Source organism: Nycticebus coucang, chromosome 18, assembly GCF_027406575.1.
Source record: "Nycticebus coucang isolate mNycCou1 chromosome 18, mNycCou1.pri, whole genome shotgun sequence".
Lineage (NCBI taxonomy): Eukaryota > Metazoa > Chordata > Mammalia > Primates > Lorisidae > Nycticebus > Nycticebus coucang.
Genome location: NC_069797.1, coordinates 21,801,299 through 21,828,878, shown reverse-complemented (window position 1 = coordinate 21,828,878; position 27,580 = coordinate 21,801,299). Strand labels below are relative to the sequence as shown.

General features: G+C 51.4%; 3 protein-coding genes across 9 annotated transcripts; all 3 read left to right on the top strand.

Annotated features, from left to right (window-relative positions):
- The first annotated feature begins 274 nt into the window (after positions 1–274).
- On the top strand, positions 275–16,522 carry ACAP1 (ArfGAP with coiled-coil, ankyrin repeat and PH domains 1). 7 transcript variants are annotated; one of them, XM_053569817.1, is made up of 23 exons: positions 277–549; positions 817–1,695; positions 2,239–2,296; positions 6,312–6,431; positions 6,899–6,952; positions 7,034–7,092; positions 7,348–7,531; positions 7,663–7,707; positions 7,808–7,903; positions 8,024–8,098; positions 8,185–8,294; positions 10,514–10,565; positions 10,661–10,761; positions 11,066–11,189; positions 11,288–11,499; positions 13,031–13,100; positions 13,219–13,313; positions 13,405–13,574; positions 14,126–14,337; positions 15,076–15,185; positions 15,266–15,376; positions 15,729–15,778; positions 16,359–16,522. In XM_053569817.1, the coding sequence occupies exons 2-23, from the start codon at positions 1,643–1,645 to the stop codon at positions 16,457–16,459; spliced, it is 2,262 nt and encodes a 753-aa protein (XP_053425792.1). In that variant the 5' UTR covers positions 277–549; positions 817–1,642; the 3' UTR covers positions 16,460–16,522. The 7 variants fall into 7 exon arrangements, with proteins under 7 accessions (XP_053425798.1, XP_053425792.1, XP_053425800.1 ...); XM_053569818.1 differs by having other exon boundaries at positions 278–549; positions 14,129–14,337; XM_053569821.1 differs by having other exon boundaries at positions 278–549; positions 14,126–14,301.
- A 143-nt stretch (positions 16,523–16,665) lies between these two features.
- KCTD11 (potassium channel tetramerization domain containing 11) lies at positions 16,666–20,540 on the top strand. The gene has a single exon (XM_053569841.1). It carries the CDS (start codon positions 18,356–18,358, stop codon positions 19,043–19,045), a length of 690 nt encoding a protein of 229 aa, XP_053425816.1. The 5' UTR covers positions 16,666–18,355; the 3' UTR covers positions 19,046–20,540.
- A 24-nt stretch (positions 20,541–20,564) lies between these two features.
- Positions 20,565–22,566, top strand: TMEM95 (transmembrane protein 95). Its single transcript, XM_053569842.1, has 7 exons — positions 20,565–20,916; positions 21,133–21,189; positions 21,314–21,394; positions 21,500–21,520; positions 21,669–21,749; positions 21,853–21,940; positions 22,009–22,566. Exons 1-7 carry the CDS (start codon positions 20,748–20,750, stop codon positions 22,052–22,054), a joined length of 543 nt encoding a protein of 180 aa, XP_053425817.1. The 5' UTR covers positions 20,565–20,747; the 3' UTR covers positions 22,055–22,566.
- The last annotated feature ends 5,014 nt before the right edge of the window (positions 22,567–27,580 follow it).

Below are 27,580 nucleotides of genomic sequence, written 5' to 3'. Positions count from 1 at the left end.
TCTGGCTTTGCCTATCATCATGTTGGAGCAGAATCTGCAACGCAAGGAGTATTATAGCAAAGGAAGATATCTGAGGTCCTGCTCCCACCCAGAGCTTGAGGAGGACTCAGAAGATGAGCATCAGGACAGTGAGAGCCATGATGGGCCAGCCTGTGGGGGCAGGGGAGCTGAAAGCAGACAAGCTGATGGGTGTCCCAGTCCTGATCCCATAATGCTTCTCATGGGAAGTCCCTTTAGGGATACAAGGCCACCAAGAGTTCTCTGACAGTGACACCTTAGCAGCCTGGTGAAGATACAGGCCACCGTCTTCCTTGGGCCTAGCTGTTGACAAGCTCTTATGTCCTGATACCCGCCCCCCCCATTCTTTCAGGCCAGCACATCAACAACAGGCGGTAAGACAGGCTCAAAACATTCCAGAGTCCAAGGCCCACACTGTATGTGAGAGAAACCAGGCAGTCTCAGAAGGAGATAGGACCCTCTTCAGCTTGGTACCACCCACTGGTTCCATGACTCCTCCTTGACTCTTCTCTACCACTCCACGCACTCCAGGTACCTCTCTGTCTTCCAAAGACAATGAGTCTCAAGGGATAGCTACTTGGGGTCAGTGGCTGAGCAAAACTCGGAGAGTTCAGAGAGGGAAGCACCCAAAAACCCGAAGGCCAGATGAGTGAGGACGTGAGCCTGGGTAGAAGCAAGGGTGTGCTTGCACTGGCCATAGAGGCTGAGTAGGGAGGTCCTAGGGAATCTGGGGCTCACATGGGCAAATCTCACGCATGATGCAAAAAAAGCCACTAACTCAAACTCTTCTCTCTCTAGATGAAACTCTGCAGCTTCAATGGACTCAGGAAGAAGAAACCAAACAATGGGAAATGTAGCCAGCTAGGGATGGGGTGGTGGCCCCCCTCCCTACCCTCACCACCTTAGGGGTAGACAATAAAGAGAGGAAGAGCAGGAGTCTGGAGGCTGTGAATGGGGTGCCCAGGGTGGGCCTGCTCAATCTTTGAGGGGGGTAGGGTGAGGGGCAATTCACACACAGGAAACCATGAAGGCACAGCAGAGAGAAAAAAGCTGGGAGTAGTCTAGGGTATCGGACTTGACAAGAACCTAAGATTGTGATCTGCAACAGGATGACAATGACTAATGCAATTAATTTAGTGAACCATAAATGTACATCTTCTTTAAGTCTTATAGCCTCAAAGGTAGGGGTTATTGTTTTTAGATGAGGAAACTAGGAACCAGGGAGCTTGCCTAGGGCCACACTACCTCTAAGTGAAACAGTCAGGATTTTAACCCAGATCTGCCAAGGCCCCCAAAATTCAACCACTAAAGGAGAAGAAGCAGAGAGAGACTAGGGCCCCCAGAGGAAGGTGACAGTAGATAGTCTCTGAGGGCGGGGCTGTGGTTTCTCTGATCTTAGGCTCCTCTTCTCTGCCCAGGCCCCGCCCCCGCCCCTCCCAGTGCTGCCTGGAAGTGTGGGGTGAGAGCTCCTCCTAGAACCCCCTGACCCTTGAGGAAAGAATTGTGTCCCCAGGACCTACCCAGCAGAGATCCATCTCCTCCTTCCCTGTCAACACCCCTCCAGGGGACAGCGCCTCCACTCATATCCCTACCTGCCAATTGGCTTCACAGTGATCAAGCTGAGATGACCGTCAAGCTGGACTTTGAGGAGTGTCTCAAGGACTCACCCCGTTTCCGGTAAGTGTGTGCTGGGCTTGGGGGCTGAGTAGAGGAAGGTCTAATGTATCCCAATACACGCACATGCACACACACAACATTCCCCAGGCCAGATCTTCCAGGGAGTAGGCCTCAAAGGGCCTCAAAGAACAAGCTTGTAGCCCAAAATGGCATGTCTGCTATCAAACCAGGATGCTCCAGTGCTCTCCCTCCACTGCATGCACCTCTTGGCCTCTCTAGCTTCTCCCTTACCTAAGAGCTAGCATTCTCTCATGCTTCTCACTGGGACCCCTGCCCCTCCCCCTGCACCTGCTGGAGCGGTTAGCAACTTCCTGCCCTTGCCACATCCACCCTCCTCCTACCCTTCCTGCTCTGGGCCTGGCTGTACTAGCTCCCAGTCTGTGCAAAGTGAGCGAGCGAGGGAGGGCAGGGGAGAGGGCCTTCTCAATCCAACAGCTTCCTCTGTCTGTACCCAACACCCTATGACTCCAACCCTACCCTGATGAGGCAGACAGACAGATGAACCCTAGGTCTGTGCTCGTGATCCCATCCCTTCTTTTCCAGAGCCTCTATCGAGCTGGTGGAAGCTGAAGTGTCAGAATTGGAGACCCGTCTGGAAAAGGTGACCCTAACATGGAGATGTGACCCAGGAACAGATTAGGATGAGGGGGTTGGAGCCAGGGAGAAAGTTGGAGACAGAATGAATTCCAGGGATTATTGAATGCTAACTGTGTAGGGTAGATATTTTGGGGATTGTAGAGTATCAGAAAAGCTGGTTGGGGCTTGGCGCTTGTAGCACAGTGGTTATGGCATCAGCCACATGCACCAGGGCTGGTGGGTTTGAACCCACTACAACAAAAAATAGCCGGATGTTGTGGCGGGCACCTGTAGTCCCAGCTACTTGGGAGGCTGAGGCAAGACAATTGCTCAAGCCCAAGAGTTTGAGGTTGTTGTGAGCTCTGATGCCATGGCACTCTAGGGAGGGCAACATGGTGAGACTCCGTCTCAAAAAAAAAAAAAAAAAAGCTGATTGATTCGTTTCCCTCAAGGAGCTCAGTATCTTAGAGAAACAAGACTTACTTGTGGTCTTTCTTGTTTAGCTCCTGACCCCCTACATTGTGCCAGGCCCTGGTCATTCAGAGAAAGCAAGATAATTTCTGTCCCCAAGGAGCCTAGAGATTGACTGTGGCAGACAAACCAGTAAAATGTTTAAACACAAGACAGTAAAACAACATATGCACACAACTACACACACGTATACTCTGCTTACTCTGCTTTATTTTTCTTTATATTTACCTCTATCTGACGTGTTACATATTTACTTGCTATATTAGTTTTCTGTTGCTGTGTAACAGATTATCAAAACTTTAGTGGCTTAAAACAATACACGTTATCCTTGTTTCTGCTCACACTCAAGGGGTAGGGATTATATAAGGATGCATACAATTGGGGGTCACCTTTGTATGTGTCTCTTACACCTGCCTATTTGTTTCTTTTATTTTTTTTTTGACTTTATTATTTTTTTTGTTTATTTCTTGTATATTTTTCCTCATTAGAATGTTGGTGGAGCCAGGTGCAGTGGCTCACGCCTGTAATCCTAGCCCTCTGGGAGGCCAAGGAGGGTGGTTTGCCTGAGCTCAGGGGTTTTAAGACCAGCCAGAACCCAAGCAAGACCCCATCTCTAAAAAATAGCTGGGCATTGTGGTGGGCACCTGTAGTCCCAGCTACTTGGAAGCTGAGGCAAGAGAATCACTAGAGCCCAAGAGTTTGAGGTTGTTGTGAGCTATAATGCCACGGCACTCTACTTTTTTTCTTTGAGACAGTCTCAAGCTGTCACCCTGGGTAGAATGCCATGGTGTCATAGCTCACAGCAACCTCCAACTCGAGCTCAAGCAGTCCTCTTGCCTCAGTTTTTCTATTTTTAGTAGAAACAGGGTCTGGCTTTTGCTCAGCCTGGTCTTAAACTCGTGAGTTCAAGCAATCCACCCACCTTGGCCTCCCAGAGTGCTAGGATCAAAGGTGTGAGCCACTATGCCTATCTCCAGCCCAGGAATTTAATACTGTCTCAACACAATTAACACCAAAGTCTACAGACCCTGATTTTACATTTTACTTATGCTTTTGTTTGTTTTTTTAATGTCTTTGTATATACTTCTATGGTACAGATTCTCACATGTGCAGATTCATATAACCATTGCCACATTCAAGATATGCAATATCTATCACCACAAAGGAACTCTTTTGTGCTGTGCCTTTATAGTGATACCCTCCATACCCTCCTCCCCTTCTCTGATTCATGGCAACCACTGATTTGTTTTCCATCTCTATGTTTCATCATTTCTAGAATGTTATACAAATGGGCGGCGCCTATGGCTCAAGGAATGTTGTACAAATGGAATCATATCATATGTGACTTTGCCAGATTAGCTTTTTTTTCTACTTAGAGTAATGCCTTTGGTGTTTATCTAAGTTGTTACAGATATCAATAATTCATTCCTTGTTGTTACTCTGAGTACTATTTTTTTTTTTTTTTGAGACAGAGTTTTACTCTGTTGCCCAGGCTAGAGTGCCATGGTGTATCAGCCTAGCTCACAGCAACCTCCTGGGCTCAAGTGATCCTCCTGCCCCCCCGCCTCCCAAGTAACCGAGACTATAGGTGCCTACCACAATGCCCAGCTAGTTTTTCTATTTTTAGTAGAGATGCCTGAGTAGTATTCTTTTTTTTTTTTTTTAGACAGAGTTTCACTTTGTTGCCCTCGGAAGAGTGCTATGATATCACAGCTCACAGCAACTTCAAACTCTTGGACTTAAGCAATTCTCTTGCCCCAGCCTCCCAAGAAGCTGAGACTACAGGTGCCTGCCACACTGCCCAGCTATTTTTAGAGACAAGGTCTCACTCTGGCTCAGGCTGGTCTCAAACTTGTGAGCTCAGGCATTCCACCCACCTGGGCCTCCCAGACTGCTAGGATTACAGGCATGAGCCAACACGCCCAGCCTAGAGTACTATTCTGTTGTATGAATGTGCCAATTTTTTACTAGTTCAGTCTTATCAAAATTCCTTACTCATATGTATATAAGGAGAAGGGTGTGGGGTAGATAAGGAAAAAAATTAGACACACAGTTCCCCAAATCCACAGAGTGAGTTAAGCTGTATATGCTTTCTTATCTCAGATAGCTGGTGGTGATGTCTGATCAGATTTGATCACGGCAGTTGCGATGTGGCTGTAATCCTAGCACTCTGGGAAGCTGAGAGGAGGATCACTTAAAGTTAGAAGTTTGAGACCACCCTGAGCAAGAATGAGTCTCTACAAAAAATAGAAAAATTACCTGGACGTGTTGGTGCATGTAGTCCCAGCTACGCAGGAGGCTGAAGCAAGAGGATCACTTGAGCCCAGGAGTCTGAGGTTACAGTGAGCTATGATGACACCACTGAACTCTAGCCCAAGTGACAAAGCCAGACCTGGTCTCAAAAACAAAACAAAACAAACAGTCAGTTTGGCAAAAAAACTTGGTCAGTTTTTTTTGTTTTGTTTTGTTTTAAGAGACAGTCTCACTTTGTCGCCCTCGGTAGAGTGCTGTGGTGTCACAGCTCACAGTGCTGTGGTGTCACAGCTCAATGCCCTCCAGCTCTTGGGCTTAGGCGATTCTCTTGCCTCAGCCTCCCGAATAGCTGGTGCACTATGGGCACTGCACGTGCCTGTTACAACGCCCTGCTATTTTTTGTTGCAGTTTTGCTGGGGTCGGGTTTGAACCTACCACCCTCAGTATAAAGGGTTGGTGCCCTACTCACTGAGCCACAGGCACCACCCCTTGGTCAGTTTTCTAATCATTACTGCTCATGCCAGACACCTTCAAATAAAGCTGTATTTCATTGAAGCCTCCACAAGCCTCAGAAAATGTTTTCTAGTTCAACAAAAGTGCACTGAACACCTGGGTAGCCCAAGCTTTCTGAGCTCCTGCTGCCCTAGATTTCCTCACAGAACTCCATCATAGTCTCCTGTCCCCAGCTGAGCTGAAGGGCTCCACAGACACTTGGTTCATGATTCAGGCTAGAGCCAAGTGGTATCACCTCAGAGAAAATGTAGTCATAGTCCTGCAGGAGACAAGGTGCAGTGGTCAGGAGATTGAGTCAAGGTTCTCATTACCCAGAGAGACCCCTCTCAGGCCAGCCACTTGCCCCCTGGTTGTCAGTGGAGAGGGCCAGATAGGATAGGCCCCAAGGGCATTCCATCTTGGCCCTGACCCTGTGGTCTGGGTGACCAATTAATATTTACAAGAGAATGTTCAATGAGCACAGAATGGGACAACTCCAGACAGTAAATATTATAGAATAATGGAGTTTTCAGGGAGCTCTGGATCCAAGCAGGTAGGCGGGACAGGGAGAGACAGGTGGGAGTGGACAAGGAAAGACGTTTTGGAGGCAAAACTAACAGTGGTATCAGCCACAGGCTGGAGGAATGAGGATTTCATTTCAGGCACAGGACAGTAGAGCAAAGAAGCAGAGGTGAGAACTCACCAGGTGTGTTAGAAATGGGTTGAAGGGGGCAAGGTGAGAGAGGAAGTGGAGCATGGGTGGGGCATCACCTGGTATGGCAGCTGGCCTGGCGGCTCAGTGCCCTGTTGGCCTCTTTTCCCAGCTCCTCAAGCTGGGCACTGGCCTCCTGGAGAGTGGGCGCCATTACCTTGCTGCCAGCCGTGCCTTCATTGTTGGCATTTGTGACCTGGCTCGCCTGGGTCCTCCGGAGCCCATGATGGCGGTATGTGGAGGGTCTGAGCTGGGGAGGTGGGGTCTGGGATGAAGAGATGCTCCGTGGCTCGGTGCCTGTAGCACAGTGGTTACAGCGCCAGCTACATACACTGAGGGTGGCAGGTTCATACCCGGCCCAGGCCAGCTAAACAACAATGACAACTGCAACAAAAAGTAGCCAGGTGTTGTGGCAGGCGCCTGTAGTCCCAGCTAATTGGGAGGCTGAGGCAAGAGAATCCCTTAACCTCAAGAGTTGGAGGTTGCTGTGAGCTGTGACACTACGGCACTCTACCAAGAGCGACACAGTGAGACTCTGTCTCAAAAAAAAAAAATAGATGCTATGGAAGAAGAGTGCTGGCCTGGTGCCTGCAGGTCCCGGGGCAGAGCAGGGCTGGGCTACCATCAGAGACAGCCTGAGTAGGCTGGGTCTACAGCCACCCCATACCTGGTGCTCTCTCTGTGCTTCTTCCTGCTTAGGAGTGTCTGGACAAATTCACTGTGAGCCTGAGCCACAAGCTGGACAGCCATACAGTGAGTGGGGGAGGGGAGGATGAGGGCAGGGCACAAGGTCAATTGTGGTCCTGATCCTCACTTCCCAACCTCTTCCCTCAGGAGCTTCTAGATGCCATTCAACACACGCTGCAGCAGCAAATCCAGACCCTGGTCAAAGAGTGAGATAGGAGGGAAGGGGGTCTCATTTCCCAGAAGCCTGCCCTCCAGTCCTTTTCCCATTACCACAGGGCCTTCTCAAATGAAGGAGTTGTGAGATTAGGGGTTTTCTGGTGGCCTGACTTCTTCCATTCCAAGGAAGGATTTCTGACTGTGCACAGGCTAACTAAAAGGATACGGGCGGGCCATTTCCTGGGAAGTTTCTGCCTGGGCAGGTGGGTGTCATTTGTGATTCTGTGCTATCTCCCCATCCCCAGAGGTCTTCGGGGTTTCCGAGAGGCTCGCCGAGATTTCTGGCGGGGGGCTGAGAGCCTGGAGGCTGCGCTTACTCACAATGCAGAGGTCCCTAGGCGCCGAGCTCAGGAGGCAGAAGAGGCAGGAGCTTCTTTGAGGACTGCTCGAGCCGGGTACCGGGGACGGGCATTGGATTATGCCCTGCAGGTGCCTGCCCCAACTTGTCTTCCTGGGTACCAGGGCTTCAGGTGTCACCTTGAGGCTGGGGAGTCCCTATTGTGCAGTGGGAGGGAGTGCTATGTTTTCAAGACTGACCTGAGGTCTTTTTGAGTCCTCAGATCAATGTGATTGAGGAAAAAAGGAAGTTTGACATCATGGAGTTTGTAAGTTGAGGTGGTGGCAAGGGTAAGGTGAGAGGAACCTGCTGACAAAAAGCACGAGCAGACAGGCGGAGGGGAGAGATATTACCACCTTGTCCCCCAGGTGCTGCATTTGGTGGAAGCCCAGGCTACCCATTTCCAGCAGGGCCACGAGGAGCTGAGCCGACTGGCTCAGTATCGCAAGGAGCTGGGTGCGCAGGTAAGGCCCCAGGGAACAAGGCAGGTGATATAGGAAGATTAGGGGGCTCTGAGATGACTGCCGTGGCCTAATGGGGGGAAGAGAGGGCATGAACATCTGAGATGCCTCTCCTCTGCCCAGTTGCACCAGCTGGTCTTGAATTCAGCTCGAGAGAAGAGGGACATGGAGCAGCGACATGTGCTGCTGAAGCAGAAGGTGAGGGCTGGGACTGTGGGCAGGAGGAGACAGGCCAGTGGCCTCTCTGCCCACCTCAGTTGCCATTTCACCCTGTGTATGTCCAGGAGCTGGGTGGAGAGGAACCAGAGCCAAGCCTAAGGGAGGGCCCTGGTGGTCTGGTCATGGAAGGTCATCTCTTCAAACGGGCCAGCAATGCATTTAAGACATGGAGCAGGTGAGGAGAGAACACTCCAGTGAGCCAAACCCACCCTATTAAGTATTTCTGAGTAGTTATAGTGTGCTGAGCATAGCAAGGAAAAACAGAGAAAACCCCCTACCTTAGTAGAGTTTACATTCCATCAGCAAAGAAAGATGATAAATATAATAAATAAGAAAATGGGACGACGCCTGTGGCTCAGTGGGTAGGGCGCTGGCCCCATATACCGAGGGTGGAGGGTTCAAACCAGGCCCCGGCCAAACTGCAACACAAAAATAGCTGGGCATTGTGGCGGGTGCCTGTAGTCCAGCTACTCGAGAGGCTGAGGCAAGAGAATTGCCTAAGCCCAGGAGTTGGAGGTTGCTGTGAGCTGTGTGATACCATAGCACTCTATTGAGGGTGATAAAGTGAGACTCTGTCTACAAAAATAAATAAATAAGAAAATGATGTGTTGTATTAGAGGTAATAATAGTACCATATAAAAAAATAATAAAGCAAGGGATGTGGAGAGCTAGGCAGGGGCTGCAATATTTTTATTTTATTTTTTTTATTTTTGAGACAGTCTCTTTCTGTTGCTCTGGGTAGAGTGCCATGGCATCATAGCTCACAGCAATCTCTAACTCTTGGGCTCAAACAATCCTCTTGCCTCACCCTCCTGAGTAGATGGGACTATAGGTGTGCACCACCATGCCTGGCTAGTTTTTTTATTTTTAGTAGAGATGGGGTCTTTTTTTTTTTGTAGAGACAGAGTCTCACTGTACCGCCCAAGGGTAGAGTGCCGTGGCATCACACGGCTCACAGCAACCTCCAGCTCTTGGGCTTATGCGATTCTCTCGCCTCAGCCTCCCGAGCAGCTGGGACTACAGGCGCCCGCCACAACGCCCGGCTATTTTTTTATTGCAGTTTGGCCGGGGCTGGGCTTGAACCCATCACCCTCGGTATATGGGGCCGGCGCCCTACTCACTGAGCCACAGGCGCCACCCTAGAGATGGGGTCTTACTCTTGCTAAGGCTGGTCTCAAACTCCTGAGCTCAAGTGATCCACCCACCTCAGCCTCCAAGAGTCCTAGTATTACAGACATGAGCCACCATGCCATGCCAGGGGTGGCAATTTAAATAGTGGGTCAAGGTAGATTTTTTGTTTTTTTTTTGAGACAGAATCTCACTATGTTGCCCTTGGTAGAGTGCCGTGGCATCACAGCTCATAGTAACCTCAAACTCTTAAGGGCTTAAGCGATTCTGTTGCCTCTGCCTCCCAAGTAGCTGGGACAACAGGCGCCCACCACAATGGGTGGCTATTTTTTTTTTTTGAGACAGAACTTCAAGCTGTCACCCTGGGTAGAGTGCCGTGGCATCACAGCTCACAGCAACCTCCAACTTCTGGGCTCAAGCGATTCTCCTGCCTCTGCCTCCCAAGTAGAGACTGGGACTACAGGCGCCCACCACAACGCGCGGCTATTTTTTTGTTGTAGCAGTCATTTGGCAGGCTGGGCCAGGCTTGAACCCACCAGCCAGTGCCCTAACTGCTGAGCCAAGCCAGGGTCAAGGTAGATTTCACAAGAAGGTGACTTTTGAGCAAAGACTTGAGGATATCTGGGGGATGAGTGTTCTGGACAGAAGGAAGAACCAGTTCCAGGGCCCTGAGATCACTGAGGTATTAGAACAGAGAGGAAGCCATGGATCTGTACAGAGTAAGGGAGGAAGTGGAGAAAATGTAATTGGAGCTAATAGGGGTGTGAATCATTAAAGTGCCCTATAGACTTTTGTAAGGACTTGGGGTCTACTCTGTGGGCAATGAGGAGCCACTACAGGGTCTGGAGCAGGATGGTGACATGCCCTGACTCGACTCCTTGATTCCTTCTCCAGGGCCATTGCCAGTCCAAATGGAATCTTGGTGCAAATTAAAAAATGGAGCCCCTTCCCCAAGATATTTCCATTTGTTAAATAAAAATTGTAGCAGTAAACATTTTATTAGAAAAAGAATTTTACTGCCATCTACTGGAAAGTTACCTTCACAAATATCAAATCTGGATTGTCCAAAGTTTAAATAGCATCCCTTAGATGTCCCAATCTGCGCAGCTGTCCACCATCTCTGGAATGTCTCATGTACAGTCAGTCCAGGTCTCTTTCCTTTCAGCAAGATCCTTATGGGGCAAAGGGCACAGCTTCTCTTCTGTCCCTGTTTTGAGCCTCATCCCAAAGCTGCCTGTGCCAGGTAACTATTTCTACCTCCTACAGACGCTGGTTCACCATTCAGAACAACCGACTGGTTTATCAGAAGAAGTACAAGGTGAGTAGGCCTGGATCCTGGATACCTGGGCCCCAGGAAGACTCAGCCCTTGCCTGCAGATGAAGGTCTGACCCCTTATCACCTTCTCCTGCCAGGACCCTGTGACTGTGGTGGTGGATGACCTTCGCCTCTGCACAGTGAAGCTCTGTCCCGACTCAGAAAGGCGGTTCTGCTTTGAGGTGGTGTCAACCAGCAAGTGCGTGCAGTCCTCAGGGGGTGATACTCTAATGTATCTAAACATTTAATCAACTTGAAAGGCAAGGTCACCCACAGTAGTAACCCCCATGCAACCCCAGGCTTTAAGCCTTTGATGGCTGGATTGGGGGGGGTCACTCGAGGAGAGAGTCCAAGGTGATGGGAGATATTTGGGAGGATATTACCAATTGGTACCGAGTATGTCATTGCAGCTGGAATGGGTTGAATAGTGTGGCCTGCCCATCCTGCCACCTTGCTCCCCAGGCCTCAGACTCCTCCACCATCTCCCTCATCCCACTCTCCAGGTCCTGCCTCCTCCAGGCTGACTCAGAACGCCTCCTGCAGCTGTGGGTCAGTGCTGTGCAGAGTAGCATCGCCTCTGCCTTCAGCCAGGCTCACCCTGATGACAGTCCACAGGGTCAAGGCCAGGTACCTTAACTTGGAGGTGCAGGGTCAGGTTGCCCTGGGAGATGGGGCACCTCTTACTCTAGGCCTACTGGCACCCTTTTTTTCCTTATTTTCTACAGGGTTCAGGACACCTGGCTGTGGGCTCTGCTGCCACCGTGGGCTGTGGCAGGATGGTCAGGGGAAAGGAGCCAGGGGGAGTTAAGCATGTGGCGGCCCAGGTACAGAGTGTGGATGGCAATGCCCAGTGCTGTGACTGCCGGGAGCCAGCCCCAGAGTGGGCCAGCATCAACCTTGGTGTCACCCTCTGCATCCAGTGCTCCGGCATCCACAGGTCACTCCTCAAGGCACCAAGCATGAGCCCTGCTCCTTCCATATGTAGTGTAGCTCCCTAAGACCTATCCTACCTTCCCCTCCTAGATTCTGGCTGTCACTGGCCATCAGGCCTGGGCCTGGGCCTATAGAGTACAAGATAGACCAGATGGGTCCAGCCCTCAATGTCTCGGTCTAGGCAGAATTGGGGAACACTCACAAGAGTTTATTGGGGTGCCGTGGCAGCCATATACACTGAGGGTGGCAGGTTCGAACCCAGCCCGAGCCAGGTAGGCAACAATGACAACTGCAACAGAAAAATAGCCGGGTGTTAAGACGGGTACCTATAGTCCCAGCTACTTGGGAGTCTGAGGCAAGAGAATGGCTTAAGAGCAAGAGTTTGAGGTTGCTGTGAGCTGTGATGCCACATCACTCTACTGAGGGCAATATAGTGAGACTCTGTCTCAAAAAAAAAGTTTATTGGGTTGGCTGGAGAAAGTAGGGTCAAGGCTGTTGAGGGTAGGGGAGCCAAGGAAGACCATGTAGAGCAGTGGTTCTCAACCTTCCTAATGCCACGGCCCTTTACTGCAGTTCCTGTGGGTTGTGACCCACAGGTTGAGAACCACTGATGTAGAGGGTGAGATGACTCACATCCATAATCCCAGCACTTTGGGAGGCTAAGGCAGGAGAATTGCTTGAGCCCAGGAGTTTGAGACTGACTGGGGCAAGACCTTGTCTCTATAAAAAATAAAAATAAATGCCGGGCGCAGTGGCTCACGCCTCTAATCCCAGCACTGTGGGAGGCTGAGCAGGGAGAATTGCTCGAGCTCAGGAGTTCGAGACTCATCTGAGCGAGAGTGAGACCCCGACTCCTAAAAAAATGAAAAAACCCAGCCAGAGGCACGCGGCAAGCAACTGTAATCCCAGCAGCTTCCGGAGGCTGAGGCAGCTGGGTGCCGGCAACCCGAGTCTGAGGTTGTGGTGAGCTACCACGCCCACTGCACTCTGCTCAACAACAAAATAAATAAATAAATAAATAAATAAAAATAATTAGCTGGCATGGTGACACATGCCTATAGTCCCAGTTACTCAGAGACTAAGGCAGATCACTTGAGCTCTGGAGTTTGAGTTTACAGAGTGCCACAACACTCCAGCATGGGTAACAGAGCAAAAGACTCTTGTCTCCAAAAAAAGAGCGCGAGACCAGATAGAGAAGAAGAGAAGGAATCATGAGGCCTTAGCAAGTCTATCTAGAAGGCCCTCCCCTAGACAGGGTGGTGGTAGGAGGGAGAGCGATAGCCTGAAGAGTTGTCCAGGCTTGAGTATCCTAAGAGAAAGGAGTGGCTAGAGAGAATTAGGGTCTTAAAATGAAATACAGGGAAAAAGGAAGAAGGAACAGTGAACAGGCAGCATCCCCCAGAGCCAGGTCAAGATGCCCTGGCGACAGCTGCCCTGCCTTCTGGCCTGGCTCCTCTGTTATACCCCGACATGCAGACCTTGCCTCCCCAGGCCACTGCCCCACAGACAGCCTGACTGCCCCTCTGGCCCTCTAGGAGCCTCGGTGTTCACTTCTCCAAAGTCCGATCTCTGACTCTTGACTCATGGGAGCCAGAACTAGTGAAGGTAACTTGGGGAATTGTAAAGATTAGGTTGAGAACAAAGGACTAAAGATCCCTAAGGACTCACATATTCACCCTCTATGCTCCTTGTCTATCTCTGCTTCTGCCTGGGCCTCCCGAAGCTTATGTGCGAGCTGGGAAATGTTGTCATCAACCAGATCTATGAAGCCCGTGTGGAGGCACTGGCAGTGAAGAAGCCAGGGCCCAGCTGCTCCCGGTGAGGTTGGGGTGGACCTGCCTGTGGCTTCCCTCCAATGGGGGAAAGGGAAGGAGACTTAGAAGATGTTCCCCTTCTCTGCCTCCCCCAGACAGGAGAAGGAAGCCTGGATTCATGCTAAATACGTGGAGAAGAAGTTCCTGACCAAACTTCCTGAGATTCGAGGGCGAAGAGGTGGCCGGAAGCCCCCAAAGGGGCATCCTCCTGTGCCCCCAAAACCTTCCATCAGGCCCCAGCCAGGGAGCTTCAGATCCAAGCCAGGTATAGAATTGGTTGGCTATTAAATGAGCTCCCATTGTATGCTCAGTCCTGTGCCAAGCTTTGTAGGGAAGCATAGACGTTCTTTCCCTTGAGAACGTTAGAGGAACCAGACTATAGTTTCAGGGAGTTAGGGTGAAGTGTGACGCTAAGAATGGGAAGAGTGTGTGGCTTGGATTAGGCAGAGAAGGCTAAGGGTGTCGACAACATAAAGAGAGCAGGAGTACTTAGGATCTCCAAAGGCCTGAGAAGGAGAGTGTGCATTTGGCTGGAGCAGCTGAGACAAAGTGTCAATAAGAGTCAGTCACCTGTGACATTCTAGCCAGAGTGGTTGGACAGGATAAGATGAATGATGCCATCTCTCCCCTAAACCCCAGGGCCCTGTACACATATATGTACCTACACATACTCACACCCATGTCCCTTCATCTCCTACCACAGTCCTGGGTCATGAAGGCTTCCCTACAATTTAGAAGTGACCTATCCCATTACAACATCAGGGGAGTGTAGACTCAGAGCTGATGATTCCCCCTAACAGAACTAAATTCCCCTAGCAGAGCCCCCCTCTGATGACCTGGAAAGTCTGCACCCTGGGGCCCTGCTGTTTCGAGCTGCTGGACATCCTCCATCCCTTCCCACCATGGCTGATGCCCTTGCCCATGGAGCTGATGTCAACTGGGTCAATGGGGGTCAAGAGAATGCCACACCGCTGATCCAGGCCACAGCTGCTGTGAGAACCTCGCCAACCTCCCTGTCCCACCCTAAGGTTCCTCTCTGACACTGGGCCCAGCTCTTACCTCCTCCCCCTCTCACTTGCTCCCTGGAGCCCCCACCCATAGACAGGGATAATAACTATAGACTGGTTGCTAAGTGTGTGTGATTTGTAGGCAGAGAACCTGTGTCTAAATCCAGGCTCTCATCACTTACAAGAGACCTCAAACAACTTATTAACTTCTCTGTGCCTCTGTGTCCTCATCTATAAAATAAGGATAGCATACCTCATAAACTTGTATTATGGGCTTCGTTCATGTAGTGGCTCACACCTTGTAATCCCAGTATTTTAGTAGGCTGAGGTGGGAGGATTGCTTGAGCCCCAGAGCTTGAGATCAGCCTGGGTAACATAGCTAGACCCCATCTCTCTAAAATATAGAATAATTAGCCAGGCATTGTGGCAGATGCCTGCAGTCCCAGCTACTGGGGAGGATGAGATAAGAGGATCCCTTAAGCCCAGGACTTTAAGGTTGCTGTGAGCAACCTTAAAGATGCTGTGACCATCTCATAGCCTGGGCAACACAGAAAAACCCTGTCTCAAAACAAAACAAAAACCAATGTGTCCTATGGATTTAATGTTGAATGAATACATACGATGCCTGACACTTCACTGTATATCCACACACACACCTGATTACCACCCCACCCTCTAAACTCACCCCACCCTAAAATATTTTGAAATGGAGCACTAAAGATGCCACCCTTAATTCTCCTTCTCAACTTCTCCATGTAGAATTCTCTTATGGCCTGTGAGTTTCTGCTTCAGAATGGGGCAAATGTGAACCAAGCGGACAGTGCAGGCCGGGGCCCACTACACCACGCAACCATTCTTGGCTACACAGGGTAGGACGGCAGGGATGATACAGCCATGGGGAGGGAGCCCATGGGTGTGAGCAGTGGCTGAGCCCAGCTATCCTCTCCAGGCTTGCCTGCCTGTTCCTGAAACGGGGGGCTGATCTAGGGGCTCGAGACTCTGAGGGCAGGGATCCTCTGACCATCGCCATGGAAACCGCCAATGCTGACATCGTCACCCTGTGAGAATACTGAAGGGGCGAGGCTAGCTCTTGGCCCATCCTTTTGGACAGGCCTAACACCTAGAGCGTGCCAGGTAGCGGCTGGGGAAGGGGGTCCAGCACCTGGGCCAGGCGAGAGAAAGGATGCTCCAAGTAGGGATTGGGGTGTGGAGCAGAAAGGCGGGTGGGCAGAGTCGAAGGTTGGTGACTTAATCCTGAGAGGCATCACTCACGTTTCAACAGTCTCTTCAATCACCTTTTAAGCATTCAACCCTGGCGAGACAGATGAATGAAACACAACTCAGCTCAAAAGACAGAAAGTTAAGGGACAGTGAGTATAATATCATTCATTTCTTAATTTCCTCCCCTTCAGGCTACGATTGGCAAAGATGAGGGAGGCTGAAGCTGCTCAGGGACAGGCAGGTAAAGTCTACTCCCCACCACCACCACCCCGCCCCGAACTCTCCCCAACCCCCACCCCAGCATCTGACAGAACTTGGGGCATTTTCTTCTTCTTTTTTTTAAGACAGAGTCTCACTTTGTCACCCTGGGTAGAGTGCTGTGGTGTCACAGCTCACAGCAACCTCCAACTCCTGGGCTTAGGCTATTCTCTTGTCTCAGCCTCCAGAGTAGCTGGGACTACAGGTGCCTGCCACAATACCCGGCTATTTTTTTTGTTGCATTTTGGCCGGGGCTGGGTTTGAACCCACCACCCTCCGTATGTCGGGCCGGGACCCTACCCACTGAGTCACAGGCACCACCCAGAACTTTGGGCTTCTTTCTAGCCCCTGGTAACGGTCCCCCTCATGTCCAACTGCATTAATTCCATTATTTATACAAATATATATGGGGAGTATCCGAGGGGTCAAGCCCTGGGGGCAAGGAATAGGTGCGGGCCCTGCACTCAGGGTGCACACGTTCCCACCCAAGCTCGAAGCCTGCGGTCACCCGCCGGCCTCGGCTGCCGAACCAGCCTCCCCAGCTTTTCATCCCTACCCCACAGGAGATGAGACCTATGTTGACATTTTCCGCGACTTCTCTCTTATGGCATCAGACGACCCAGAGAAGCTGAGCCGACGTAGTTACGACCTCCACACGCTGTGACCCGAGGTCCGGCGCCCCCAGCCCACGGCCCTCCTCTCCTCCATTAAACCTTCTGTGCTTTGAGCTGCCCCTCCTAGTTCATTTCTTTCTTTTTTTTTTTTTTTTTGTAGCGACAGAGTCTCACGGCGTGAGACTCACGGTAGCGTGGCGTCACACGGCTCACAGCAACCTCCAGCTCTTAGGCTTATGTGATCTCTTGCCTCAGCCTCCAGAGCAGCTGGGACTACAGGCGCCCGCCGCAACGCCCAGCTATTTTTTTGTTGCAGTTCGGCCGGGGCTGGGTTTGAACCCACCACCCTCGGTATATGGGGCCGGCGCCCTACTCACTGAGCCACAGGCGCCGCCCCCTAGTTCATTTCTTTTTTTTTTTTTTTTTTTTTTAGGTTTTTGGCCGGGGCTGGGTTTGAACCTGCCACCTCCGGCATATGGGACCGGCGCCCTACTCCTTGAGCCACAGGCGCCGCCCCCCCAGTCCATTTCTTGGGTGCCACCTTCGGCCCGCGGGGTGTTGGGCCCTGCGGCTCCAGGGGTGCGGGGTGTGGTTCGAGTCAGGCAAGAGGTGACTCCCAGGGGAATCAGGTGGCAACTTCAGCCTCAGCCCTAGCGCGAGGCGGGGCAATCGGGCTCAGGCGACCTGGCTAGACCTGCCCCTCCGGAGAGAGGCATCTCGCGTGGGTTAAGGCCCGGCATTCCCTTAGAGTGAGCTGGCACCGCGCCAGGATGGAGAGAGAACGCTCCAGCCGCGAGGCATTCCCGGAATCCGGCGACTCAGCACCCGCCCCCTCGGGAATTCCCCATGGGAGCTACTAGGAGGGAAATGGAACCGTGGCCCAGGTCGGCTCGCCACGGTTTTCTCAGAGTGGGAGGATAAGAGACTCGGGCCCCGCGAAGTTGCAGACGTGAGGTCTGGCACACCTGAGAAGCAGCGGGGCCGTCGCGGCCACATCCGGGGCGACGCGACTGAGTCACCCCAAACCTGTTTGCGTCCGCCAGTCCAGCCTGTCCGCCTCGTCTCTCCAGTTCGAGACTCTCGCCTCCCACTTCCCACCTCCACCCGATCTGCAAGCCGCTGGCCGCGCAAGCCGCAAGGGCTGGGGGTGGGCCTCCAGGAGGCGGGGCTGCTTCTTAAAGGGCCCGGAGCCGCCGCGGCCCTTAAGGCACTTCCTGGGGGCGGAGAAGACCTCAGCGGTTGTGGCAACACCCAGAGGAGGAGGTGGTGGCCGGGTCTCTAGATTCCCGGCTTCTTCCATCGTAGCCCACGGACACTCATAGCTCGGACTGAGCGCGCATCGTCGCCCCTAAGGGCGGCTCCGCCATCCACTCCCATCAGCTTCGTCTTCATCTCCTGGGAACCGCACCGGGAGTTAGGCAAGGCCTCCGACTGGACTGCGTGGACTAACCTACGGCAACAGCGATCTGCCAGGGAACTCGGAAGCTGAACCCTTCAGCGTCGGCCCTGTGTCTGTCACCGTCACTTGCTGGTTGGATTCCAGAAGCCCACTGTCTGAAGACCACAGAAAGGAGTCGCTGACCAGAATTAGTTACGTCTGGACCGAAAGCTCCCTTCCTCTCTGCTGTTTTCATCTTTTCTTTCAACCTTTCGGGGATTTCCGTGCCCTGAAACCAGCCCCCCATTCATCACCAAAGTAACTGGGTGAGCTCTAAACCTTGTTGCCTCGTACTCCAGCACAGCAAGTCTGAAAGTTACCACCCAATTCTGCACACTCCTAGGAAGTTCTGCTTTTTTTTTCTCTTTTGGAGTCTCCTGTACTTCCCAAAATTTCCCCTCCTCCTGTGTCCTCTCCGCCCCCCTCTTTTGGGGGCCCCGTGACCCTGAATGTGGGGGGCACACTATATTCCACCACTTTGGAGACCCTAACCCGCTTCCCTGACTCCATGCTGGGGGCAATGTTTAGAGCTGACACCCCTATGCCTCTCAATCCTCAAGGAGGTGGCCACTATTTCATTGATCGAGATGGCAAGGCCTTCCGGCATATCCTCAATTTCCTAAGGCTGGGCCGTCTGGACCTTCCCCGAGGGTACGGAGAGACAGCACTTCTCAGAGCAGAAGCTGACTTCTACCAGATTCGGCCCCTCCTGGACGCCCTGCGGGAGCTGGAGGCCTCTCACGGGTCCCCTGCGCCCACAGCTGCCCTGCTCCATGTAGATGTAGATGTCAGCCCACGCCAGGTGCACTTCTCTGCTCGCAGAGCCCCACACCACTATGAGCTGAGCTCTGTCCAGGTGGACACTTTCCGGGCAAACCTCTTCTGCACTGATCCTGAGTGTCTGGGTGCTATGCGGGCCCGATTTGGTGTGGCCAGTGATAGGGCAGAGGGGGGCCCACATTTTCATCTTGAGTGGGCTCCCCGCCCTGCAGAACTCCCTGAGGTGGAGTATGGTAGACTGGGGCTACAGCCCCTATGGACTGGGGGCCCAGGAGAGCAGCGGGAGGTGGTGGGCACGCCAAGCTTCCTGGAAGAGGTGCTGCGTGTGGCTCTGGAACACAGCTTCCGTCTAGACTCCGTGTTCCCTGATCCTGAAGACCTGCTGAACTCCCGGTCGCTGCGCTTTGTCCGCCACTGAGGATGCTGTCCTAAGTTTGATTGTGGGGAGAAAAAGGGAATGGGGCTGCTAACAGGAAAAGGCTGCCCTGAAGCCTTTCTAGCTCTGCCTCAGGAGCTGTAAAAGTCAGGGGTCCCACTGTGCCTTACTAGAGCCCAGAGGTGGGAAGGAATTCCCAAACTTGAGTCCACCGAGAGCTCACAAATGGTCCAGAGGGTCTAGACTGGTGCTGATCCTAGGATGGGCATGGAAAGTTTTCTTGACTTGGTCTCATCTAAGGCTAGGGACCTCCAATCTCTCCTTGGAGCTCAGTATTCAGGGGTCTGGAAAAGTGGGGGCCACTTCTTTGTCCAAGTTAGGCATGGCAGAACAGCAAAGGGACTCTGAGGTCTGAGGACTTTATATTGCTCCAATATGGCCTCCTGGACCATGGCTTCTCCTCCTGAAGCTGGGTGGCCCAGGCTGGCCTGCCCAATGAGAGGCCAGAACATTCTGGAACAAGGGCAGGGCAGTTCTTTGCTGTGTCCCAAACCACCTCTGAAGGGAGACAGAAAGGCCACATCCCATCGTAGATTGGCTTAAGGGAACTAGGAGAGTCCCCCTTAGCAATGGGGCTGGAGTACCTCTCTGGAATTTCAAGTGTTTTGAAGGATCTTATATGGAGATTGGGGCTGGCCATGGCAGGAGGTGGCTATCTTTTGGGTCCTGGCCTTACTTCCTTCATTATGTGTGTCAGCCAGTGTGTCTAATTAATGTGTGGATTTCCATCTGTATTGCTGGCTATGGTGTCCATGTGCTGGTCCTTCTGTGGTCTCTGCATGTCCAGGCCTGTTTGGGGTTACCCAGCAACTGTTCTGCCACAGGGTGTGTCTATGGTATATGTGTGAGTAAATTGAGAATGAGTAGTTTAATTACAGGGTGTGTGTATACATGTGTGTTTATGTTCATGAATGTACACACATCAGCAGGCAGGCAGGAAAGGCCTGTTGGAGTTTAAGTCATGGGATCTTCCTGGGAAGAGGTAAGAGAAGTCACTGGGCTTAGCTATGCCTCTGAGGCCTGTGTGGTACTCTTGGTTGCTGAGGCAACCATGGGTCTGTTGCTAGGAGAGAGCTGGGGGAGGCCAAGCCTGCCCAGGGCAGGGAAGAGATTAGCACTTTGGTAGAGTGGGGAGGACAAGGGAAAGGATGAGATACTCATGCACAACTTCTTCACTGGAGGTGTCACTCATCATTTATCACTGGTCATAATTTATAAGAAGGAAAATAAAATTGCTTTTGGAACCACAAATGCGTAAAGGCTGCTGAGGGCCCCTTGCAACAGAAGCCCTACTTTCTCTGCCCATCTCTCCTACTCCTTCTAGCCTCCTGGACCATGGCTGCTGCTTCTAAAGCTGGGTTGCCTAGTCTGGCCTGCCCCATGAGAAGCCAGAACACTGCAACAAGGACAGAGGGAATCTTTGCGGTGTCCCAAGCCATGTACTGAGGGAGTCAGGCCACACCCCTTCCTAGGTTGGCATGAGGGAGCTAGGTAAGTCCCGATTAGCAATGGGGCTGGAGCTGGAGTTCCATGGGCCCCAACTTTACTTCAGCCAAGGATGGAGCAGTAGCATTATTCTGAAACACTCTAGAACCTCCAAGCAAAGGGCTGGAGCAAGTGTCACAGAGCATTCTGAGGTCTCCTCAGCCCAGATAGGGCCAGCATTCTCCCCAAAGTGGTCCTCATGTGGATGCTGGCACTAGGTGGGGTTTTTCTGGCAGCTGCTCAGGCCTGTGTCTTTTGCCGCCTCCCAGCCCACGACTTGTCAGGCCGCCTGGCTCGACTCTGTAGCCAGATGAAGGCCCAGTGGAAGCAATGTGAAGCCTCCCCAGACTTTTCTGCCTTTGCCTTAGGTAAAACCAGAAGTCCAGGGGGCAGGCCCAGCACCATCAGCCCTACACCCTGAGAAGGGCAGCATGTGATTTCCTAACTGTGCCCTCAGCCATGCATAGCTCTCTCTAGACACAAGGGCCTCTACCTCTGGGGGAGCTCCAGATCCTGGAAAGGTCAGGAGAGACCCCAACATTTCTTCTTGGGCTGCTGAGGGAATCTCTGGTCCATCTCCACAGATGAGATGTCCCTGAACAAAGTCACAGAGAAGACTCACAGAGTCCTGAGGGTCATAGGTGAGGCCAAGGGGGAGCTGTGACCTGGGGTCTTGGGAGGACACCAAAGAGGGTTGGGAGGCAGGGATGGGGTGAACTGGACTGCTGAGGCCCAGGGTAATGTAACTGCTTTCTGCTTCCCCAGAGATCAAAGAGGCTCTCTCTTCACTCCGTTTATATTGGCAATGGCTTCAAAAGACCAAGCTCCCTGATTACACCAGGGAAGGTACTAACACAGGAAGGGCCTCGAGGGGTGCCTGGGACCTTAGGCAAAGGAGCAAGTAGCTGACAGGCTCACCCACATCCACCCCTTCCTTGTCTTTCATTTCAGCTCTCTGTGCTCCCGCTTGCCGTGAGTAGAAAAGGAAGAGGTAGTGAGGACCTGGGCCTCCAGGGTGCTGAAGGAGAGGCTGGCAGCCACAGGGCGGAGATAGGGTGCCCTAGAAGGGTAGAGGCTTGGTCTTCCCTCTCCCTACTGCTACTCCCGCTGTTTCCTGCAGGGGACAGCACTATCCTGTACAACTGCTCTACCTGCCAGGGCGCTGAAGTGTCCTGCTGGCCGCGAAAGCGCTGCTTCCCAGGTCCTTATTCCCCACCCCAACCCCATTCCAGAGCCCTTAGGCTCCCACATTGTTGATGGGTGTGATTCTCAGGATTGTTTACTGCCTCCCCGGGGCCCTGCAGGAAGTCACGATCTTTGGGAAGCCAGAATTCTACTCCTCTCTGTCTTCGGAGCCGTCCTGCTTCTGGGTGTTCTGAGCCTCGTGGTGGAGTGAGTTGTGGGGATGAGGATGGGAAAACTGCCTTCTAACCTCCCAGCCTTCTTCCATCTCTCCTCAGGCCTTCCATCTTCTCTCTTCCCTCAGGTCCCGCCACCTCCAAGTAAAAAGTGACTTGTAAAGATGAGGACACTCCCCAGTCTCCAGCTCTAAGGAGTGTGTACCCATAACCTCCAAGGAGCCCTTAATCCCAGCCCCAAAGACACAGCCCTTAAAACTCAAACATTTTCATAATCCCATTGTCAGGAGGCCTCCAGAAACCCATGCACCCACAGCTGGAAAGTTCTTCCCCTCCAGCCTTCGACCAATCAGACAGGGCCCTCGATGATGCCAGGAAAACAGCTACAGAAGGAAAGAATCCCCTACACACACAGCGCCAGTCCCACACCCCCTCTGCTTGTTCCCGGAAAGCAGGGGCTGTCTGTCCCAGAAGCTACTCTGGCCCCTCTTATGACTGATTGGGAATCCGGGAATGTGTGTTCTGGAAAACTCCCTCCCTCTGGAGTGAGACCACATCAGTCAGTCCGCTGGCATGCTCTCCCTCCATTGTGCTTGCCCTGGCTTCCTCTGAGGCCTCCCTCCTTCTGGGCCCAATTAAACCTGCAGTCCCTGGCTTCCACCCCTGCCTGGCCTGTCTGCAACTGGGGAGAGCAGAGGGAGGATGGAAGGCTCACTGTACCAGATGGGGTGATTTTTGCGCCCCCCCCCGCCCCCAGATATTTAACAACATCTTGAGATGGGGACTAAGGGGGTGGGGCAAGAGGGTGTATCTTACTGCCATCTAGTGGGTAAAGACCAGAGATACTGCTCAACATCCTAGAATGCACAGGAAGGCCCCCAACAAGGAAGTATCCTGTCCAAAATGTCAATGCATGGTTGAGAAATCCTGGTTTGAAAACCAAATGGTCCCTATTAAGACTTACTGGATCAGGGATGGGAATTGAAACATAGGACATGAAAACGGAAGCCTGTTACCAAACACAAGTCCCAGTCCAAGCACCTAGGCTTAGAAGGAATCCCAGCTCTCGTCTAGCCCAGTGGTTTTCTTTTTTTTTTTTGTAGAGACAGAGTCTCACCTTATTGCCCTCGGTAAAGTGCCGTGGCCTCACACAGCTCACAGCAACCTCCAACTCCTGGGCTTAAGCGATTCTCTTGCCTCAGCCTCCCGAGTAGCTGGGACTACAGGCACCCGCCACAACACCCGGCTATTTGGTTGCAGTTTGGCCGGGGCCGGGTCTGAACCCGCCACCCTCGGCATATGGGGCCGGCGCCCTACCGCCTGAGCCACAGGCGCCGCCCATAGCCCAGTGGTTTTCAAACTGGGTACCTGGAGGCTTCAGGAAAAGGATTCACAACTAGGGGCACATTAGAGACTCCTGGGCAGCTTTAAAAGTATGCATGCTTGTCAGGCATGGTGGCTCACACCTGTAATCCCAGCACTTGAGAAGCTGAAGTGGGTGGATTACTTGAGCTCGCAGGTTCGAGACTAGCATGAGCAAGAGTGAGACCTCGTCTCTAAAAATAGCCAGGTGTGTCGCAGGTGCCTGTAGTCCCAGCTCCTTGAGAGGTTGAGGCAAAAGAATCGCTTAAGCCCAGGAGTTGCTGTGAGCTATAATGCCACAACACTCTACCGAGGGCGACAAAGTGAGACTCTGTCTCAAAAAAAAAAAAAGGATCCATGCTTGGGCCCCACCTCCAGAGATTCTCAATTAAGTGGTCCCATATGGGGCCTTAGCTAGTGTAACCTACAGCAAGGGTTATTACCACTGTCCCAAGGGTGTCAACAAAGGCCCTGGGGATGGGGACAGGAATTCCTGTCATTTCCATGGAGCATCTCTTTTTTTCTTCTTTTTACATATTCTAGTCCCATTCCCTTGTCTTTTTTCTTTTCTTTTCTTTTTTATTTTTTTGAGACAGGGTCTTGCCTACACTCAAGGCGAGATACAGTGTGGTGGCATTGTTATAGCTTACTGCAACCTCAAATTCCCGACTCAAATTCCTGGTCCTCTTGCCTCAGCCTTCTGAGCAGCTGAGACTATAGGTATGTACCACCATGCCCACCTAATTTTTCTATTTTTGTAGAGACTCTTTTTGTTGTTGTTTGTTTTTTGCTATTTATTTGTTTGTTCTTAAGATGGATTATCACTCTGTTAGTTTTTGAAACAGAGTCTCACTCTGTCACCCTGGGTGGAGTGCTGTGGTGTCATAGCTCACAGCAACCTCAAATTCTTGGGCTTGAGCAATCCTCTTGCCTCAGCCTACAGAGTAGCTGGGACTACAGGCATGCGCTAACACGCCTGGCTAATTTTTCTATTTTTAGTAGAGACAGGGTCTTGGTCTTGCTTAGACTGGTCTTAAACTGAGCTCAAGCAATCCACCTGCCTTAACCTCCCAGAGTGCTAGGATTACAGGTGTGAATCACCATACTCAGCTCCATCCCTTCATTTTACACATTAAAATAATTAAATCCAGAGGTCACACAAGATCATACAATTCATCCAAGATTACACAATAAATCATTCACTTATCCTTTCGACAAGGACTAAGTGAGTGTGCAGCAGGTGCCAGGCAGCCTGTCTGCCCAGGATGGGATAGGAAGCCACAGCTGACTGTGGGGCACCACAGCTCTCCTAGGGTCTGCAGTAGCTGTACCCTGCCACGCTGTTTCCTCTTTCCAGCTGAATGTTTTGGAGTCACACCCCAAATTCAGCGTCCTGTCCATTCTTGAAGGACCTATTCTGCTTGTCCCCTCTTCCTGCTCATGAATCTCCACATCCCACCCCAGAGACCTCTCACAGTGGGTCCTAGCCTCCCAGGCCCCACTCTGCCTGCTCTCTTTAAATCCGTTTCACCCCCAGGGGCTGTGCTAGTTTTCTCAAAACTCCACAGTCCTCCAAGCCTCCTGTCCAGCAAAAATGATGATTAAAAACCTGGATTTTAGGGCGGCGCCTGTGGCTCAAGGAGTAGAGCGCCGGTCCCATATGCCGGAGGTGGCGGGTTCAAACCTAGCCCCGGCCAAAAACCACAAAAAAAAAAAAAAAAAACTTGGATTTTAGGGCGGCACCTGTGGCTCAGTCGGTAGGGTGCCGGCCCCATATACCGAGAGTGGCGGGTTCAAACTCGGCCCCAGCCAAACTGCAACAAAAAAAATATAGCCGGGTGTTGTGGTGGGCGCCTATAGTCCCAGCTACTAGGGAGGCTGAGGCAAGAGAATCGCTTAAGCCCAGGAGTTGGAGGTTGCTGTGAGCTGTGTGATGCCCTGGCACTCTACCTAGGGCCATACAGTGAAACTCTGTCTCTACAAAAAAAAAAAAAAAAACTTGGATTTTAGGGCAGCACCTGTAGCTCAGTGAGTAGTGTGCCGGCCCCATTTACCGAGGGTGGCAGGTTTGAACCTGGCCCCAGCCAAACTGCAACAACAAAAATAGCTGGGTGTTGTGGTGGGCACCTGTAGTCCCAGCTGCTTAGGAGGCTGAGGCAAGAGAATTGCCTAAGCCCAAGAGCTAGAAGTTGCTATGAGCTGTGACACCATGGCACTCTACCGAGGGTGACAAAGTCAGACTCTGTCTCTCTCTAAAAAAAAAAAAAAAGGGCTGCACCTGTTGTTCTGTAAGTGGGGCCCCTGGCCCCATATGCTGAGGGTGGTGGGTTCAAACCCAGCCGCAGCCAAACTGCAAAAAAAAAAAAAACAAAGTTGGATTTTAGAGTTGGGCTGCCTGATTTCAAATCTGACTTTGTCTCTTACAGGACTGTGGAGAGTTATTTATACTCTTTTGTGCTTGCTTCTTCATCTTTTAAGTGTGAATAATGTATTTCAGTGACTCTATGGCCTTTTTTTTCCTTTTTATATTTTATTTTATTTTTTTTTTTTTTTGTGGTTTTTTGGCCAGGGCTGGGTTTGAACCCACCACCTCCGGCATATGTGACCAGCGCCCTACTCTTTTAGCCACAGGCGCCGCCCTCCTTTTTATATTTTAATATCTCTGAAGTCAGAATGCTTTTTTTTTTTTCAGAGACAGAGTCTCAAGATGTCACCCTGGGTAGAGTGTTGTGGTGTCATAGCTCACAGCAACCTCCAACTCTTGGGCTCAAGAGATCCTCTTGCCTCAGTTTTGTTTCTATTTTTAGTAGAGACGGGGGTCTGGCTTTTTGCTCAGGCTGGTTTTGAACCCGTGAGCTCAATCTATCCACCTGCCTCAGCCTCCCAGAGTGCTGGGATTACAGGCATGAGCCACCTTGCCCAGCCCAGAATGCATCTTAAATTGAAGGCATGCATGGCTTAATTGATGGTATTGTTTTTTCTTAGCAGTACGTAAAATAACAGCATATATGACAATAGACGACATCTTAAATGCAGTGAAATACAGTAGTATTTACAAGATTAGAAGTCCAAATATGTTCTTATACAATGGTTGGAACTGTGCTCAATGAACATTCAATAAGTATTAGCTATTATAATCTCTTGCTTAAAGACCTTCCCTAGTTCCTCTTTGCCTGAAGAGTATGGATCTGGCCTCTAATTATCCTGACATTCAAAGCTTACCATCAGCAGCTGCCAGCTACCTTATCTACTTCTCGGAACAGAGCTGTCCAAACACAGGTGTAACTGGAATCTCCACTTGAATGCCCCTCAGGCATCTCACACTATGCTTGTCCAAACTCACCTTCCTCCCTGACCCTACCTTTTTTCTTGTGACCTCTGCTAAGGTTGATAACAGCACCAACTATATCCTGGATGTCTACTTCCTTCCTGTCTTCCTCTAATGCTCACATATCAGTAAGCAAGTGATCTACCTTTGTAGCACTTCTTGGAATTTGGCCCCTCCATTTCCCCAAAGCTTTATTTCTCAGCACTGCCAACCCTAATGCACCCTCCACAGCCAACTTTTGGTTGCCCACACACTTCCCATTTTCTCATGTCTCTGTGCCTTTGCCCAGGCTTTTCCCTACACCTGGATGGCATTTCTCCTTTGGCTAAGATATGACCTGTTCTGAGAATCCTTCTGCAAGCCCCTGGAGCAGAGTAGAGCGTCCCTTTTCAAGGCATCTCTCAAGTGTAGCACCTGTTACATCAAGGTGATAGTGTTTCTTTCCTTCTTTTTTTAGGGAAAGGGTCTCTGTCACCTAGGCTGGCATGAAGTGACATGATCATAACTCACTGTAGCCTCAACATCCTGGGTTCAACCTCCTGCAGCCTCAATCCTCCTGCCTCAGCCTCCTGAGTTGCTGGGACTACAGGCATGTGTCACCATGCCTGGCTACCTTTTTTTTTTTACAGTCTCACTCTGTTGCCTGAGTTAGAGTGCAGTGGTGTTATCATAGATCACTCTAACCTTAAATTCCTGGGCTCAAGCCTTCCTCCTGTCTCAGCCTCCTGAGTGGCAGGGACTATAGGTGCATGCCACCATGACCAGCTAATTTTTCTATTATTTTGTAGAGATGGGATCTTACTCTTGCTTAGGCTGGTCTCAAATTCCTGGCCTCTAGCAATCCTCCTGCCTTGGCCTCTCAAAGTGCTGGGATTACAGGTGTGAACCACCTCACCCAGCTTGGTGGTGCTTCTTTTTTTCCCTTTTTTTGTTTTTTGAGACAGAGTCTCCCTTTGTCACCCCAGGTAGAGTTCCCTGGCATCA

Bases quoted from the DNA above. Each gene is read 5' to 3' on its own strand.
- ACAP1 (XM_053569817.1), top strand. From the start codon at position 1,643: ATGACCGTCAAGCTGGACTTTGAGGAGTGTCTCAAGGACTCACCCCGT. The intron at 7,904-8,023 runs GTAAGGCCCCAG...TCCTCTGCCCAG, and splicing joins GCAAGGAGCTGGGTGCGCAG to TTGCACCAGCTGGTCTTGAA. The intron at 10,762-11,065 runs GTGCGTGCAGTC...CCCACTCTCCAG, and splicing joins GAGGTGGTGTCAACCAGCAA to GTCCTGCCTCCTCCAGGCTG.
- TMEM95 (XM_053569842.1), top strand. From the start codon at position 20,748: ATGTGGATGCTGGCACTAGGTGGGGTTTTTCTGGCAGCTGCTCAGGCC. The intron at 21,190-21,313 runs GTGAGGCCAAGG...CTGCTTCCCCAG, and splicing joins CAGAGTCCTGAGGGTCATAG to AGATCAAAGAGGCTCTCTCT. The intron at 21,941-22,008 runs GTGAGTTGTGGG...ATCTCTCCTCAG, and splicing joins GTTCTGAGCCTCGTGGTGGA to GCCTTCCATCTTCTCTCTTC.
- KCTD11 (XM_053569841.1), top strand. From the start codon at position 18,356: ATGCTGGGGGCAATGTTTAGAGCTGACACCCCTATGCCTCTCAATCCT.